The sequence below is a fragment of the Dreissena polymorpha genome, chromosome 3 (assembly GCF_020536995.1).
Source record: "Dreissena polymorpha isolate Duluth1 chromosome 3, UMN_Dpol_1.0, whole genome shotgun sequence".
Taxonomy (NCBI): domain Eukaryota; kingdom Metazoa; phylum Mollusca; class Bivalvia; order Myida; family Dreissenidae; genus Dreissena; species Dreissena polymorpha.
This window is the reverse complement of record NC_068357.1, coordinates 9,465,409-9,483,284: the sequence shown is the minus strand read 5'-3', so window position 1 is coordinate 9,483,284 and position 17,876 is coordinate 9,465,409. Positions and strand designations below refer to the sequence as shown.

The 17,876-nt window shown below is 38.1% G+C and overlaps 1 protein-coding gene across 1 annotated transcript in view; it reads left to right on the top strand.

Annotated features, from left to right (window-relative positions):
* Positions 1–7,904: 7,904 nt before the first annotated feature.
* The window catches only part of LOC127872947 (uncharacterized), a 45,336-nt gene continuing 35,364 nt past the window's right edge, over positions 7,905–17,876 (top strand). Inside the window, exon 1 of the mRNA XM_052416467.1 lies at positions 7,905–8,051. Within this exon, the coding sequence (XP_052272427.1) occupies positions 8,001–8,051 (51 nt within the window). The 5' untranslated portion in view covers positions 7,905–8,000. The remainder of the gene's footprint in view (positions 8,052–17,876) is intronic.

The following is a 17,876-nucleotide window of genomic DNA, read 5'->3' as shown; positions in this document are numbered from 1 at the left end:
ATTTTCGGTTGTTAAGGAAGTCTCTTCTTTACAAAAATCCAGTCTAGGCAGAAATTGTTTTCCTTGATCAGCCTGTGTGTACTTAACCCTTTGCATGCTGGGAAATGTGTCGTCTGTTTAAATGTTGTCTGCTGAATTTCTGAAATTAGCATTTTCTTCGATTTTTTTCAAAGAATACTATCAGAATAGCAAACCGTTTGGATCCTGATGAGACGCCACATTCTGTGGCGTCTCATCTGGATCCAAACTGTTTGCAAAGGCCTTCAAAATTCGGTTCCAGCACTGAAAGGGTTAACAGGCTAATATGTGACAACAGTTAACGCAGACGCTTTTAAAACGGTTTTCTAAAAGCACAGCTCAAATAAGTGTTGCAAAATACATGTAATTAGTAGAACTGATTAATAATCATCAAGTCATTTTTTTCAATTCAGTGTTTCCTTGTTGTTTTTCTGCTTTCAAAAAGATGACATGTATCTTAAAAAATAACCTTAGTTTAAAAATAGGGAAAACATCCTTTGTATTAAGTCACTTGATTATTGTTAGTTCAATTGTTGTTATTAGTGTAGATGTGCTTCCTGTTATGGTTGCTGGATATTGTATTTTGAAATAAACTGTATAAGCATATGATTTGGGTTGTTTTCCATTCAAAATTAAATGCTACAATCTTTATCCTTAGTTAAATAAGTATCAACTATTTGCTTCAGGATCTTTATTTCCATCGACAATGATCAAGATCTGAAATTAACAATGATGATAATTATATCTATAAAATGATAATTAGAGAAATGATGCTATACTATCCTGTATCTCCCCCCAAGTCTTTGGGTATGAGATGTTCATATGAAATAATATTACACTTTAACTGAAGTTGAAACAAAGACTGATAACAAAAAGTACTGGGAACATTGGAGCCCACCAGGTCTACTCCCTTATAAAGTAAGAAAAAAAAAGAACTTTTTAACAACAAGAAAAGGCAAATGTCTGTGATGTGGTCAACTATATGAGTCTTTGTCAACAATCACATGACATAGTCTTTCTGCCACTCTGGGGCAGTTCTAGTTCTTCCTGATCGTCTGACTGGAAGGCACAACAGGTCCGTTGGCGGGGTTGTGCGGTTTGGTGTCTCACGACTTGGTCCTGTGTCCACGGAAACGTCTACTGGTCGACTGTCAGGACTCGGAGGCTCAGTATAGGCTAGCTGACGACGACTCTGCTGCAGGTTACCTCGGCTGGGTGTCTCACTGCTGCTTGGCGTTACCTTACTGGGTGACGCAGTAGGGTGAGGAGCAGAGTGAGTTGGGATCCCGGTGTTGGTTGCAGCCGGCGTAGATCTGGTTGCATGTGTTGGGGTCACTGCTGGTGTGATGGAGTGTCCTGTGGGATTTTCAGTTGTTGCTGCAGGTAGCCTGAGTGCTAGGTCACTATCAATGGACAGCCGTCGTGGTTGTAGTTGAACGGGGACATACTTTCGTAGGAACTTCCTATTGCGAAGGGTTACCCGTCTTGAGCCATCAAGTCGTACCACATACTGGTCAAATTGGCGAACTTCAATTACCACGCCAGTCTTGTCCCACTTACGAGGATAGAGTCCAATCTGGTTTTGCAGGCGAACATTGTCTCCCACAGCTAGAGGTGGTAATCTCTGAGTGTGCTCTGACAGTTTTTCTGCACACTGCATGTGCCTGTTTCGCAAGGCTTCTTCACGGGCCAGTGATGTGCTTAACCAAGTTTCATGAGGTTTATACTTTCCAGGTGGAATTGGTATGAAGTCTCGAATGGGGCGGCCAAATATGCACATGGCTGGAGAGAGTTTGGTATCCCTGTCTGGTGTGTTTCTGTACTGAAGCATGGCACGCTGGAAGGCATCTGTGTTTATGTCACCAGTGGAAGTTGTGTTATCCATAAGGAGACGCTTCACTGTCTTTACACCAATTTCGGCCCTACAGTTGCTGTGTGGGAAGGCTACGGAGGATAGGCGATGGTGTACACCCCAATCACTCAGGAATTGACGTGTGGCTACAGCAGTGAATTCAGGGCCACCATCAGAGGCAAGTTCATCAGGTATTCCATATGTCACAAAGATACGTCTAAGACATGTGATCAGTCCTTGGGCTCCGTTAGCTGACTGCTCTACAATTGGCCAGTTGGAATAACGGTCCACTACAACAAGGAAATGATGCCCTTGGTAGCTGAAATAGTCAGCACATAAGCACTGGAATGGATACTCTGGACTTAATGGAGGTACTGGTGGTGCGCTAGGATTTGATGGTGCACTACGGTTGCATTGTTGGCAACTGGTACGAAGAGCCGTAATGGCAGGTGTGATTCCTGGCCAAAATACTGATGTCTCTGCCCTAGCAACCATGGAGGTGACACCTTGACGAGCTGCGTGCAAAGCCTCAAGTACTTCGTCTCTCAGTGATGGTGGTATGACAATACGGTCTTTGTATAGGATGACGCCATCGACTGTAGATAGACCTTCACGGTACTGAAAGTAGTCTCTGAGCGATTCTGGCAGCTGGTGACGGTGTTCCGGGATACCAGATTCGATGATGTCGGTCAATGCTAGCATGTCTGTATCGCTAGCTGTGGCTGTGCGAACTCTGTCCCAGGTGACTGATCGAAGGTTGAGAGCATTGAGGGATGAAACAACACCTGCAATGACGCATTCATCTATGGAGTCTTCCTGATCTTCCTGCATTCTCAAACCAGTCATGAGAGTACTGCGGCTAGCTGGACACACAGAGGTTGAATTGATATGTGTCTCATCATCTGGCAACATCAGCTTTTCTGCATCACTGATTGGATGACGTGATAGACAGTCAGTGGCGCGATGTTTGACACCTGGGATGTGGACCATACGGAACTTGTAGCGTAGCGTTTTCTCTTTCAAGTTTCTTAGACGAGTATTAGAGATGTCCTCAAGCGATCGGTCTGTGAATATCTTGAGAAGAGGCTTATGGTCAACAGCAATGATGAGGTCTGCGCAGCCTAGGACAAAGTACCTGGCCTTGTCAAGGGAATCTGCGACGGCAAGAGCTTCACCCTCAACCGGCGCATAGCGAGACTCTGCTGGATGAGTGAATCTGCTGCCAACAAGTGTGATCTTCCATCCAGATGGGCAACAGAAGGGTTCCTTCTTTGAGCATGTGCAGTGCTTTTGAAGGAGCCAGAATCCAATACCCACTTTTGACCAGTCGGTCGCCAGACATGTGGGTCTTTTGGGGTCAAAGATACAAACACCTTCTTCTATTTCGCTGGCGATCAGTAGTTTTGACTCATCGAAGACGTTCTGGAGATGTTTATTCCAGTTGAATGGAGTGCCAGGTTTCAAAAGTTCCCTAAAGGGTAGCATTCTTTCGGCCATGCTGAAAGCATATGATACCTGGTTTACTAGACCAAACCAGGAACGCACATCTGTAATGTCTTTTGGCGTGGGGAAGTTAAGGATGGCTTGTAAGTATCTCTGGCAGGGTCTTACATCGTTGCGTGTAATTTCAAATCCTGCAAATTCCACAACATCAGCTCCAAACACAAACTTTTCTGGATTCAGTGTTATGCCATTTCGACCGCAAATGTCTAGCCAGTGTACCGCTTGAAAGAAACTGTCCTCGAGATCATCAGCCCATAGCAATGCATCGTCAATAAATTTGGTTTTGTGAGGGATGTCTGCAACAATCTCATCATAGCGTCGGGTGTATCCATCACCTGAAGCAATGTAGCCCTGAGGTGCAGTTTTGTAGCGATATCTTCCCCAGGGAGTGATGAATGTGGTAAGATGGCGGTCTTCCTCACACAGGGGTACACTGTGATAGCCGTTCCATGCATCGAAGACTGTTTTCTTCTTCCCATGGGGGACTGATCGTGCTTGATGAAAAGGTGATGGTGTGTGATGTGTTTCACGTGTGGCATGAGCATTAAGGGCCTGCAGATCAACAGTGCGTCTTGGCTGTCCACTTTTCTTTGCACACACAACCATTCGATGGCACCAAGTGACAGGCTCACCAATAGGGACAGGCTCAATGACGCCAAGTCGTACGTCTTGGTCAAGACCTGCCTTGACTGCATCTCGCCAGTGGATTGGAACTGGTACCGGTGTGTGGTAAGCAACTGGTTTAGCGTTGGGATCTACCAGAAGTTTCATTGGCGGACTGTCCATCAGACGAAGTGTTTGATGTTCACATGTGTTAAAGGTGCTGGCTTTGTAGAACTCAAGGAGGTACTGTTGAAGTTTGACACGGTTCTCTTCTGTTGGTGAGCATGGTAATGTACTAGGTGGAGCTGGCGGAAGTTGACGGGCAGGGCATCCACATGGAGCTTTGTCCTCACCATTCAATGCTGCTGCACTGTATTGTTGTGAGGCATGGATTTCCGGAAAGTTGTCTGTGATGATACCAAGATTGATACAGGCTTCTCGACTCAGAAAAAGTTTGTCCGATGAGTCAGTAACATATGTCATCTGCCTGGTTTCAACTACTTGACCACTAGAGTCCTTGCTCGACATCCGCAGTAATAATGCACGGAGAATTTTAATGCCATCGTTGTTCGCTGTGTGCATGCGCATTGTCACAGGGATTAGGTCAGATTCACGTAACTCAAGGTGATGGACAACTTTGAGACCGTCAAGGCAGCTCTGGCATCCGGTATCAGCCATAGCCGGTATCACTGTAGCTAGAGACGGTTTAGGAAGATTGATGCCAAGTGCCAAGTAGTCCTCTGGAAGAGCCTGTATAGACACTCTTACGAATGGTTGAGGCTTAGAGCTTCTGCGAATCCAAGTGTCAGAAAGGTTGTCATAGACATGATGATCAAGCGGGATGCTGTGTTATTATTGATGGTGTATTTGAGAGGAATCTACAGTACATAATGCGTCAAACAGAGCACTTTCCTTGTCAAGGTTTTTAGGCTGAGTGTGTGAAGGGCGCCTTGGATTGTCCACACTACGGCACACACTCTCAAAGTGGTGTTCACGTCTGCATTGTGCACACCTGTGGCCATAAGCTGGGCACTAAATCTTGCGTTCCTGTGCAGTTCTTTTCTTTTCGTGGCCACGTTTGCCACAGTAGGAGCAAGCTTCTTGGGTGTCTCTGCTGGACTGTTGCTGCTTTTTGTAACTGGTGGCTGCTCCAACAGCATGGGAGTCTAAAAGTCTCGAAGCTGACCTTTTTCCTGCTTCCTTGGCTTTCACGAATTGGAACACTTCCTCTAGCGACATGTTCTGGTTTTTATCACCAAGTAGGTCAAGCTGAATGTCAGGGTCTGCAACACCTCTTGTGAGAACATCACGCATGATTGCTTCAGTGTAATTAACTTTGGCGGCACAATTGTTGCAGTCAATCACAAATTTGCGAATGTCAGCCTGTCCTCTCAGACGTGCACCAAAGTTGCGGACAGATTCATCGCGATCTTGTCTCATGTTGTGGAGTGTCACTCTTGCCACCATTGTGTTTTCTTCACGCACTGCTAGCTTACGAATTGCTGCCAATACATTGTCCACCGATTTGTCAGTTAGATTGCCACCTGTTGTTCTCGTTAGGTCTCTCCGAAGAGGTTCATCACAACATTCCAACAACTGGATCACTTTGTCTCGACCATCCAGTTTGGTGGCAGCAACATAATCATTCCAGCGTGAAAGAAAGTAGGCCCAGTCCTCGCTGGATCCAGCGGCGGTAACTGTAGGACGCTTGACTTTCTCTACTCTGGCTGTTTTGGCAGGTGCCAATGTGTGTACGGCGCTGTGAACAGTTATGAGTGCCGCAACGATGGCCGGATCTAGATCGGCTGTTGTGTAGGCACAGTCAGGGAACGGACACTTTACTGCAGGCATGGTGTCGTCTTCACAGTCTTGATCATAAATAAGTATCAACTATTTGCTTCAGGATCTTTATTTCCATCGACAATGATCAAGATCTGAAATTAACAATGATGATAAATATATCTATAAAATGATAATTAGAGAAATGATGCTATACTATCCTGTATTAGTAAGAGTATACCAATCACATCTTCAGCATAGCTTGAGATACAGAATGAGGGAGAAGTCAAATGCACACTTGTTCAGCACTCTTAACCCTTTGAATGCTGGGAAATTTGTCGTCTGTTAAAATGTTGTCTGCTGAATTTCTAAAATTAGCATTTTCTTCGATTTTTTCAAAGAATACTATCAGAATAGCAAACCGTTTGGATCCTGATGAGACGCCACGTTCTGTGGCGTCTCAACTGGATCCAAACTGTTTGCAAAGGCCTTCAAAATTCAGTTCCCGCACTGAAAGGGTTCAACCCTTTACCATTCACAAGCAAATAGAAAATGGCTATATGCACCCAGCATAAGACCCAAACAGCCTGGGAGTATCTCGTTGAGGTTTAATGCTGTTTGTGAAGCCTTTTAGACTTAAATATATGAAGAAAGGTCGTAAATTTGATTTTGTTAGTGACTACTTACTGCTCAAAATTCTTGCCAGAGTGGTTAAGGTTTAAGGCTGTGTTTAACAGGCACAGAAACCACAGTTCCCGTATGTTTCATAATTATGGTCTATCAATCCACATCAGGACTGTTGCTCTTTCTTTAATATTTATGGAGTTACACCCCTTGATTTTCTAAAGCATAGCATAATTATTATGCCCCCCTTCGAAGAAGAGGGGGTATATTGTTTTGCACATGTCGGTCAGTTGGTCCATTGGTCTGTCGGTTGGTCCGTCCACCAGATGGTTTCCGGATGATAACTTTAGAACGCTTAGGCCTAGGATCATGAAACTTCATAGGTACATTGATCATTACTGGCAGATGACCCCTATTGATTTTCAGGTCACTAGGTCAAAGGTCAAGGTCACAGTGACTCGAAACAGTAAAATGGTTTCCGTATGATAACTCAAGAATAATTAGGCCTAGGATCATGAAACTTCATAGGTAAATTGATCATGACTGGCAGATGACCCCTATTGATTTTCAGATCACTAGGTCAAAGGTCAAGGTCACAGTGACAAAAAACGTATTCACACAATGGCTGCCACTACAACTGACAGCCCATATGGGGGGCATGCATGTTTTACAAACAGCCCTTGTTTTCTAGCGTTTTTAAGGGATACAAATCATATTGCATGGTGATACAATGGGGTGAAGAGAAGAATACAACGATTTTTTTAATTAAACAAATTATATATTTTGCTATAGAGTTATTGCCCCTGTTATTTTTATGTACAAATGGTTATATTAGAGGTTTTCAGAGGACAATAGACAAGTATTGTAGTTTACTAAAACTTTTTATGAAGATATACCGTCTGATAATAATACCGAGTTATTGCCCTTCTGTGAATTGCACTGGGCTGAGCATAATTTCATAACTATTGAAGCATTGAAATGACATGCCATAAATTGACAGTTGGCTATGGGGCAAAGTGAAGTGAACCATAAATCTTTATTTTAAGACCTGCTATGTTTCTTTTTGTTCAAAAATGACATGATTTCTGCTCACTTGAAACAAAACACAATAAAGGGTTGCATTTTTTCGCAACATCGTTACTCGAAGATATACAATTATTAGAGACAAGGCAATTAATATTATCTGATATACCACGGACTCGAGATAAGATATTCGCTCCGGGGATATACAATTGAAGAAGGGCACCATTGACTAAAAAGTAGTTTTTGTATTTAACATTATGGTAAGAATAAAATAAACAACTGCCAGTTTCAAATAAAAAGATGATAATTCCGGGACTAATTTATACTAATTGTTCCTTAATAATTAATTCATCGACCATCAATTCACGTTGGCACGATGTGTTCTTTCTATAACAAACTAGTGTAATGTAACCGATTTATTGTGGATTTTACGGTCGCTTGATTTTGACAGCACTTCTCATTGGTCGTTGGTTTGTGTCGACGACGTGGATTGGTCGATGTGCAATGTTTACATTAATTAGCTATGTACACAGGGATGCTGTAAGATGGTGTCATTCAGTTGTCACGAAAAACTATTGATCGTACATTCTTTCATTCTATGATGGATAGTGCTCAGCTTAAAATGAACAAAGTGGAGAAGGTAGCAGAGGTATGTCTTAAGATCACGTTGAGATTTTTAAGATTAAACTTTAACAGTATTTATAATTTATCACAATATACATTTTACTTCGTGAACATTTTATTGACTATTGTAAAACATAGTTTTATTGCACTAAATTAAGAATAGTTTGTTCTCGTTTATGATAAAAAGTCAGAAAATACAAAAGGTACATTTTAACTTAAGCCAATTTATGGTAGCCAGAACTACGAAACATGTTATCAAGAGTCACTAATAGTGACTGCTGACTAGTTGTTTAACATAGTTTCCTTTCAGTTCTTCTTGAATGCTATGAGCTTTTATAAGTACATACGAACAGCTCAGAGTTCTTCTTGATAACCCATTTTTTAATGCCAAAAAATTTGTGTCTCACGTATGTCTATAAAACCCAGTTTAATCCAGGGTTGGCACCAATCGACCACCCCCGGTTTTAACCGCCGGTTTTAACCGGTTAAAACCGCCCCGGTCAATACTCCCAAAGTGGTCAATACTGGTCGATTGAACTTTACCCCCAATTTTGATTTATATTCCATGCCTAATTAAACAATATTGATAATATAAATTAAACAGACATGTTGCCAACAATGTCTTAAGCTATTAATACCCACTATTTTATACCTGTTCATGCAATTTGTAGGCCAATCTCTCAAAATTTGCAAATTAGTCAAAGTTGGTCAATTGGATTTTTCTGGTCGATTGAACTTTTTTAAAAATTGTAATGAATTATGAATGCTCAGATAATTCTGTGCTTGATTCAACAAGAACCTGAACCTGTCAATTACTGTGTATGAGTTGTTCCTCATGCCCCACTGTCCCTACAGTCTTCTAACAGTCTTCTCACCTATACAGGTTAGGGTACCCAAAACTGATGATAGGGCCTTAAATGGCACCTTTTTGACATGATCCTTACTTGTCATGTATTTTTGCATTGATTTCTTTAAATACTTTTTAAACAAAATAGTGAAAAAATCTTTCATTTTCCATTGATATAAAAATAAAAAACATATTAAGAAATAATTATTAAAAGAAAAAATAATTTAAAAGAAGAGTAGACCCACAATTAGAAAACATTATTTTTTGGCAAAATCAAGAACTTTGATTGTTTATTCATTTGAATACCAATTGAACTTTTAAATATGAAAGGGAAAAAACCCTCTTAATACAGAAAGGAAACAAGTTAAAAGTAACTATTAAGTACAATGCAATCTCCTTTTGTGTGAGTGCCTAAGGGCAGATTTGCTTAATTGTCAATATCAGAGACATAACACTGCATGCATTTTATTACCAATTAAGGCTTAGAGGCCAGATTTATTACCCTAGAATACACAAGAGTTCTGTTTGTCCATCTGCTTATCAAATAGATATATCAATAGATAAGTGAAATACTATGGTACCTACAATAGTAATAATACTTTAGTAGCAGATGTGATACACTGAGATAAAGGTATTGCCTTAGTCCTTATGTATTTGTGGCTGTTTCCATAAATAATAAAGAAGTAACTTTTTACAGCTTTTAAGATTTTTTTTACAATAAATAACTCAGAAAAGAGTTTATCAATTACAGAATAATTATTCATTTAATATAAAATGGCTCCTTTTGATGTTTAAATGCTACAATTTTCAATCGACCAGTATTGACCAGTAATGACCAGTATTGACCGGTTTTAACCGGGTATTGACCGCCGGCCCGGTCAATACTCAATTGACCGGTCAATATGCCAACCCTGGTTAAATCACCCTAATGCATCATTACAAACGCAATTCAAGTTATTACCGATATCAATTTGTGAGTGAATTGTGGAGAAATACTCAAAACAAAAACTTTATGCAAAATACAAAAACCGTTATCAAACCGAAAGCAGAAGTTTTGAATTGACGATATGATTTATCTTACGGATGTTCCAGAGATAGTCGGTATATTACCATTGGTAGATTAGACACGAGATCTATCTCGCAGAGGATTCCGGAGATAGTCTATAGCACATTTTCGAATTCGGAATTACTCGGAATACTCAGCTTTGTCCATTGCAAAAACATATACATTTAAACGAAACGTTGACGTTTTTGAAACTTAGGATTAATATCAATATTATGCGAGCATAACATATTATGTAAGTTGTTTGAATTTGCGCATAATGGGTATATTTACGATCTATATGTGTTTATTTATGCCAGAAAATAGTTTGTGGGGCTTATTATATATTTCAGATTAAACTGCCACCAGGATTATGGGCGGCGAGTTTCTATGGAAAATCGGGTTGTCAGTTGCAACTCCCAGCGACCCGGATGGTCAAAAGCTTGGAGTTGTATTATTGCAACTAAGTTTCCTTTGTCAATGTAACTGTTTCTGTTTGGGTTCATCAACTACTCACTAGATATATGTATATGTCTTTATAGTACTAACTATTTTCACAACAACACATGAGGATGAACAAGAATGGTTTATTTCAAGAGTGATGTAAAGTTACAACCTGAAAATATATGATTTTAGATACAAGGATCAGTGAGTGTGCACCTGGTTGGTTAACAAGCTTCATAATTATAGGTACATAATCAATAAATGAAAGTAAATTACAAACTATTATATTAGGACAATTAAGAACATGAATATAATTAGAATCAGAATGGCATACAGCGTTCTTTATAAAGCACCAGAAAACAGCACTTTCTCAATTTAGTTCTTCTTGAATGGGATTATGCACTGAGCTTTTATGGGTACATATGTACAGCTCAGAGTTCTTCCTGATTAAACCATTTTCAATGTAAAAACATTAAGTCTCAAGTTCGTCTATGAAATAAAATTCAATCAACCTAAAACAGAGTAACAAACACAATACATGTTACCATCGGTATCAATTTGCGTGTTGTTTGAGAATAAATGCTCCTCACAAAAAGTTGAAAGTCGGTGTATTATGATTGGTTGATAAGACACAAGTTCTATCTCGTGGGGTATTTGGGAGATAATGGACAAGAAAGCATATTTTTGAATTCAGAAAACATTGTACTCTGCAATTTCTATTACAAAAACTTACACATTTGCATGAACCAATGGCTTGTTTGAAACTTTAGATTAATATCAGTATTATGTGAGCACACCACATCACGTAATTTGTTTTAATTTGCGCATAAGTGATATATATATATATATATATATATATTTACATGTATATATATGATCTGTGTGTGTTTATGATTATGCAAAAAAATAGTTTATGTGGCTATAACATTACGGATTAAAGTGAGGCCTGGATTCCATGTGGTAGACTTGACATGAAATATGCCGTAACTAGTTGCAACTCCCAGTGACCCGGAAAGTTGGATTATTGCAACTATTTCTCAATTACATGTAGGAAAAAACTACGTATTTCCCACTTGCTGTCAAAAATATGCCCAATTGAAGGTTTCAAAAAAAAAATATGGCTATATAAAATAAATAAAATGCAACATTTAGTTAGTTTCTTTATGCATCTCTATCAGAGTATGGCTTGAACCTAAGTAAATATAATATTGACCACTTGACAACATTAAGTTATCAATTTTAAAGTATTTGTGAGCAAAAAATCAAGTACACCAACTTTCCAATATGAAGACTTCACGAATTTCCCCAATTGGGCTGGTACAGGTACTTTCCCCAATTTGGCAAAAAATCGCTTGCATATTAAAGTCACAACTGAACATCATAAAAAAGGAAAGATATTATTAACAATTGACATAGCATTACAAAACATATTTCTTTGTTTGTTTTCCATTAAAAAGTGAATGCTACAGTGTCCAGCCAGGAATCCAAATAGGCAGAGTAGACATTTCTAAAGTTGACACTATTATGTGCACATTTATTTTTGCAGTGTAATATTAAAACATAAATGAATAAAAATGCCTCTGTCTATATCATGTTTAAGTATCGTGTAAACTGAACAAAAAGATATATGATTTATTTATTGCATTAGTTATTTTCCTTTGTACATTTGACACTGACAATAATAGTTGTAGTCGATACACAAACGACTCAAAATTGATCAAACATCCACAACAACATAAATGATAAGACTGAGAAGTGCAAGAAGCATTTACGGGGTACATCACCACTCCATGTAAAAGTATAATTATGATTCCAAAAATATATTAAGGAAGAAAGTAACACTGAAGATACATATAAGTGATTACTGTATAACTTGCTGCTGCTAATACTTTCTTCTGCTAATTTGATATTTATTTTATAGAAAAACTGCATTATCATGTCTTTCTTGTTAAAAACCCGGAATTCCCCTTCTTATAACCACCAATGGTATTCACCTTTTGCGGAAAGGTAGCACGGCTCTTCAGATAGGGATCTTATTACAAATGGGCAATCTTTTACTTTTAGACCAGTCTTACTACATGCTTAAGTTCTTCTTTAATACTTGTTTATACAACATTTATCAATGGGTTTACTACAAATGGTACATTAGATTTTGATGAAAACTACAGCGCCCTCACACTACTTTGGGGGAATAGGTCCGCAGCCCTTAGGAGGGGGACTTTTCGCGGCGTTTCCCTTTTTGGGGGATTTTTTTACTTACTCTCTCATTATTACATTTGTACATGTTGCACTAAATTCATTGCATTTTTCATAATTTAGTATGTTGAAAAGATTAAATTGAAATAGAATTGAGATATAATAATCATGAGATGCAGGGGTTTTTTACCTTATATAACAGACGCCGAATATCGGCATCTTCCCCCACCAAACTAGGCTGTTTTTTTCCCCTTTCAGAACCAAAAATTCCCCCTAAAAAAAAAAAAAATATTTTTATTTTTTATTTTTTTATAGACAGATGTGTCTCATGATTATAATATCTCAATTCTATTTCAATTTATCTTGTAAAACGTAATTAATTTTGAAAAAAACTATGAATATAGTGCAAACATGTACAAATGTATTGTAATAATAAGAGAGTAAGTAAACAAATCCCCCAAAAAGGGGAACGCTGCGAAAATTCCCACGCGCACAATTTTTCCCCAAAGTGGAAAATCCCGCGTAAAATTTCCCCCAAATAAGGGCTAAAGGCCCCTTCCCCCACAACCCAAAAAAAACCCTGAGATGAGACACATCTTTCTTTAAAAAAAAAAAAAAACTTTTTTTTTTTAGGGGGAATTTTTCCCCCCAAAAGGGGAAAAAGTATACTTTTCAAGTGGGGGACTGCCGCCAAAATTCGGCGGCAGATTTGATAGATTGAGGGCCCTGTAACTAGTTTGATTGAACTTAAGAGATGAACACAACAAGAGTTCCGCGGTCGGAGATGACCGCATTGAAGCCGGATTTTTGATTTAAATGACAGGAAAGTACCTTTCGTGTTTTTGTCAATGCAATACTTAAATTACTGAAATATTGTTCAAAGGTCAAAATGAAATGTAAGTACTTTTCAAGGCATGAGCAAACCTTGTGTTTTAACATTTTAACATTTAAGTTCACAGTGACCTTGACCTTCAAATGAATGACATTGAAATGAATGACCTTGAAATGACCAGTGGTCATCTAAGTGTGCTTGCAAACCTTTACGTCAAGTTTGAGATTCTAGGTCCAAGCATACCAAAGTTATAACAATTTTAACATTTTAACATTGAAGGTCACAGTGACCTTGACCTTCAAATGAATGACATTGAAATGAGCAGTGGTGATCTTCTAGTACTGGCCAACCTTTATGTCAAGTTTGAAGACTCTAGGTACAAGCATACCAAAGTTATAACATGGAATAAGAACTTTAACATTTTTACCTACCAAAGTTATAAGAACTTTAACATTTTTACATTCAAGGTCACAGTGACCTTGACCTTAGAATGAATGACCTTGAAATGACCAGTGGTCATCTAAGTGTGCTTGCAAACCTTCATGTCAAGTTTGAAGACTCTATGTCCAAGCATACCAAAGTTATAACAATTTTAACATTTTAACATTTAAGGTCACAGTGACCTTGACCTTCAAATGAATGACATTGAAATGACCAGTGGTCATCTTCTAGTACTGGCCAATCTTTATTTCAAGTTTGAAGACTCTAGGTACAAGCATACCAAAGTTATAACATGAAATAAGAACTTTAACATTTTTACATTCAAGGTCACAGTGACCTTGACCTTCAAATGAATGACCTTGAAATGTCCAGTGGTTACTTACTAGTTCTGGCCAACCTTCATGTCAAGTTTCAAGACTCTAGGTCCAAGCATACCAAAGTTATAACAACTTTAACATTTTTACATTCAAGGTCACAGTGACCTTGACCTTCAAATGAATGACCTTGAAATGTCCAGTGGTTACTTACTAGTTCTGGCCAACCTTCATGTCAAGTTTCAAGACTCTAGGTCCAAGCATACCAAAGTTATACCATGAAATAAGAACTTTAACATTTTTACATTCAAGGTCACAGTGACCTTGACCTTCAAATGAATGACCTTGAAATGACCAGTGGTTACTAACTAGTTATGGCTAACCTTCATGTCAAGTTTCAAGACTCTAGGTCCAAGCATACCAAAGTTATAAGAACTTTAACATTTTTTATATTGAAGGTCACAGTGACCTTGACCTTCAAATGAATGACCTTGAAATGAGCAGTGGTGATCTTCTAGTACTGGCCAACCTTTATGTCAAGTTTGAAGACTCTAGGTACAAGCATACCAAAGTTATAACATGGAATAAGAACTTTAACATTTTTACCTACCAAAGTTATAAGAACTTTAACATTTTTACATTCAAGGTCACAGTGACCTTGACCTTAGAATGAATGACCTTGAAATGACCAGTGGTCATCTAAGTGTGCTTGCAAACCTTCATGTCAAGTTTGAAGACTCTATGTCCAAGCATACCAAAGTTATAACAATTTTAACATTTTAACATTTAAGGTCACAGTGACCTTGACCTTCAAATGAATGACATTGAAATGACCAGTGGTCATCTTCTAGTACTGGCCAATCTTTATTTCAAGTTTGAAGACTCTAGGTACAAGCATACCAAAGTTATAACATGAAATAAGAACTTTAACATTTTTACATTCAAGGTCACAGTGACCTTGACCTTCAAATGAATGACCTTGAAATGTCCAGTGGTTACTTACTAGTTCTGGCCAACCTTCATGTCAAGTTTCAAGACTCTAGGTCCAAGCATACCAAAGTTATAACAACTTTAACATTTTTACATTCAAGGTCACAGTGACCTTGACCTTCAAATGAATGACCTTGAAATGTCCAGTGGTTACTTACTAGTTCTGGCCAACCTTCATGTCAAGTTTCAAGACTCTAGGTCCAAGCATACCAAAGTTATACCATGAAATAAGAACTTTAACATTTTTACATTCAAGGTCACAGTGACCTTGACCTTCAAATGAATGACCTTGAAATGACCAGTGGTTACTAACTAGTTATGGCCAACCTTCATGTCAAGTTTCAAGACTCTAGGTCCAAGCATACCAAAGTTATAAGAACTTTAACATTTTTTATATTGAAGGTCACAGTGACCTTGACCTTCAAATGAATGACCTTGAAATGACCAGTGGTCATCTGTTAATCCTGGCCAACTTTCATGTCAAGTTTGAAGACTCTAGGTCCAAGCATACCAAAGTTATACCATGAAATAAGAACTTTAACATTTTCGAGCACGCCGCCACCCCGCCCGCCCGCCGCCCGCCCGCCCCCCCCGCCCTCCCGACAACATCAATCTATAAGCCGAGATTTTTTCGAAAAAAATCCGGCTAAAAACTGCCTTCCTGTAAAAACATAAACATTGGGAGAGGTATTTTATGGTCATTATATATTACCTTTTGAGCAGTGAATTTGGGTCAAATTATTGCCCCAAGTTAAGCCATAAAAAATCACCGGTCAATCACACGCTGTATCAAAACAGTTATCACTATGTCATAAAAACAGTATACATGTAAATAGAAATCACTAGTTGTTAAAGTTCATAAGTTGCTTTTCTACAGGGGTATTTCTCAAACACCAACATACTATTTTTCATAAAAGGTCAATGAACTGTGGATGGTATCTTAAACTTTTAAAACTGTCTGCATATCATTTTCGATCAATTGCATCCTTAGGCTATAAACTGTAATCATTCATCACATTTTTTTGTAATTGTAATTCAGATTACAAATTGTTAGATAATTTGAATTTTTTATGTCAATGCGTTTCTGATAGATCTGATAATTTAACCAACAGCTGCTACAGTTCATCGAACAAAGAAACAAAGCACAACTACTGCGCCATTAATGTTCAACTGGTTTAAGTGCACGAACAATGAAACAAAGCACAAGAATTCTGAGAGAAAATTAGCAAGTACATTGTAATCATAGTAAGTACTGTAACAAGGAGACCAGCTGCAAGACTCCAGTAATTGTTGTGACATTGATTTTTCTTCTCTCATCTTAGCAGTGAAGCCAATGTTGTGTCAAAGGCATCATCAACCAGGCTTCAATAATGGTGATTTATTGGCTCAGTCGTTTACTGGCACGGCGCTTAAAAAGTGAAGTGTGTCTACTGTATACTGACATACCAAATATCTACCAATAAATACAAGAAAAAAAGCACATGTATGATTTTGAGTAATTAAATGAGTTGATATCATCATAACATAGATAAAAAAAAACATTTTATTTTACTGCTCTTATTTAAATGATAATTATCTAAAATAATTGGATGTATCTTTAATTTGACTTCAAAGTGTTTTTTTTTTCGTTCAAATTCTGGGCCTGTATTCAGCCCATTCCCAATTGAAAAAAGGATATATTTTTACCAAATGGGACCTACAAATTCCCAATTAAAGGTTTACAGAAAAGACATCTTTCTTAGATCTCCATATTTAACTCCCATCCAGCTCAATAAGTTGAACTTAAGTAAATGTAATATTGAAAACACTTTAAATCTAAATTTTAAAGCTTTTTTTAGCATTAGCAAAGCAACAACACTATTATCCCAATGTTATTAAAAAGCCACAATGTTTCCTAATCCAAAAGGACACGGCTCCATTCCAAAATTTGTGGACAAAAGTACTGCTTCCAAGAAATACAACAGGAATGCTATTTTTTTTCTTCTTTGAATGAACATGACTACAGTTGTCTCTTTTTGCACAAATCTACCAGTAGATAATTTTGAATCTATAGTTTATATCTGTGTTATATAATACGACTTGTAGTTACTTTTATTATGAATTTTATAACAATTTTTTCCTGATACGCAAATGTGTAGTCACAGGGATTATCAGACAGGCTTCCATAATGGTGATTTATTGGCTTCGTCGTTTACATAGTGATATCAAGCTTTTGTCTTCAATCTTAATTGTCTGTTCTTGGCAGCATTATGTTTTCAGACTGTAAATCAATGTCATCTTTTGTTGAACTGGAAAAGAGTATTTCAAACCCAGCTGATTAAAATGTTCATTTGATGTCCTGAGGCTATAAAATGAGTGACCATTAATGACAATCTAAATTCTATAATATGATCACTTTGGTTGAACCATTACTGCACCAACAGCCAAGCGTTGGCACCCGCTAGATCTATGTTACCCGCGGTGCTCTTGTTAAAAATTTTAAATAGTAATTATGTCACTTGGTTTTGACTTAATGTCACTGATTTTAAGTCTTTAAATCCTTGAATTTTAGTCTAAAGTATAGCCATGTGATATAAGAAGAGATTGCTCGGCTTTGAATTTCAGCTTAGATTCAATCATGTACGTATCATCTCAACAAGAAATGTCAATGGACAGGTTTTTTTGGGGGTTGTGGGGGAAGGGGCCTTGAGCCCTTATGTGGGGGAAATTTTACGCGGGATTTTCCACTTTGGGGAAAAATGTGC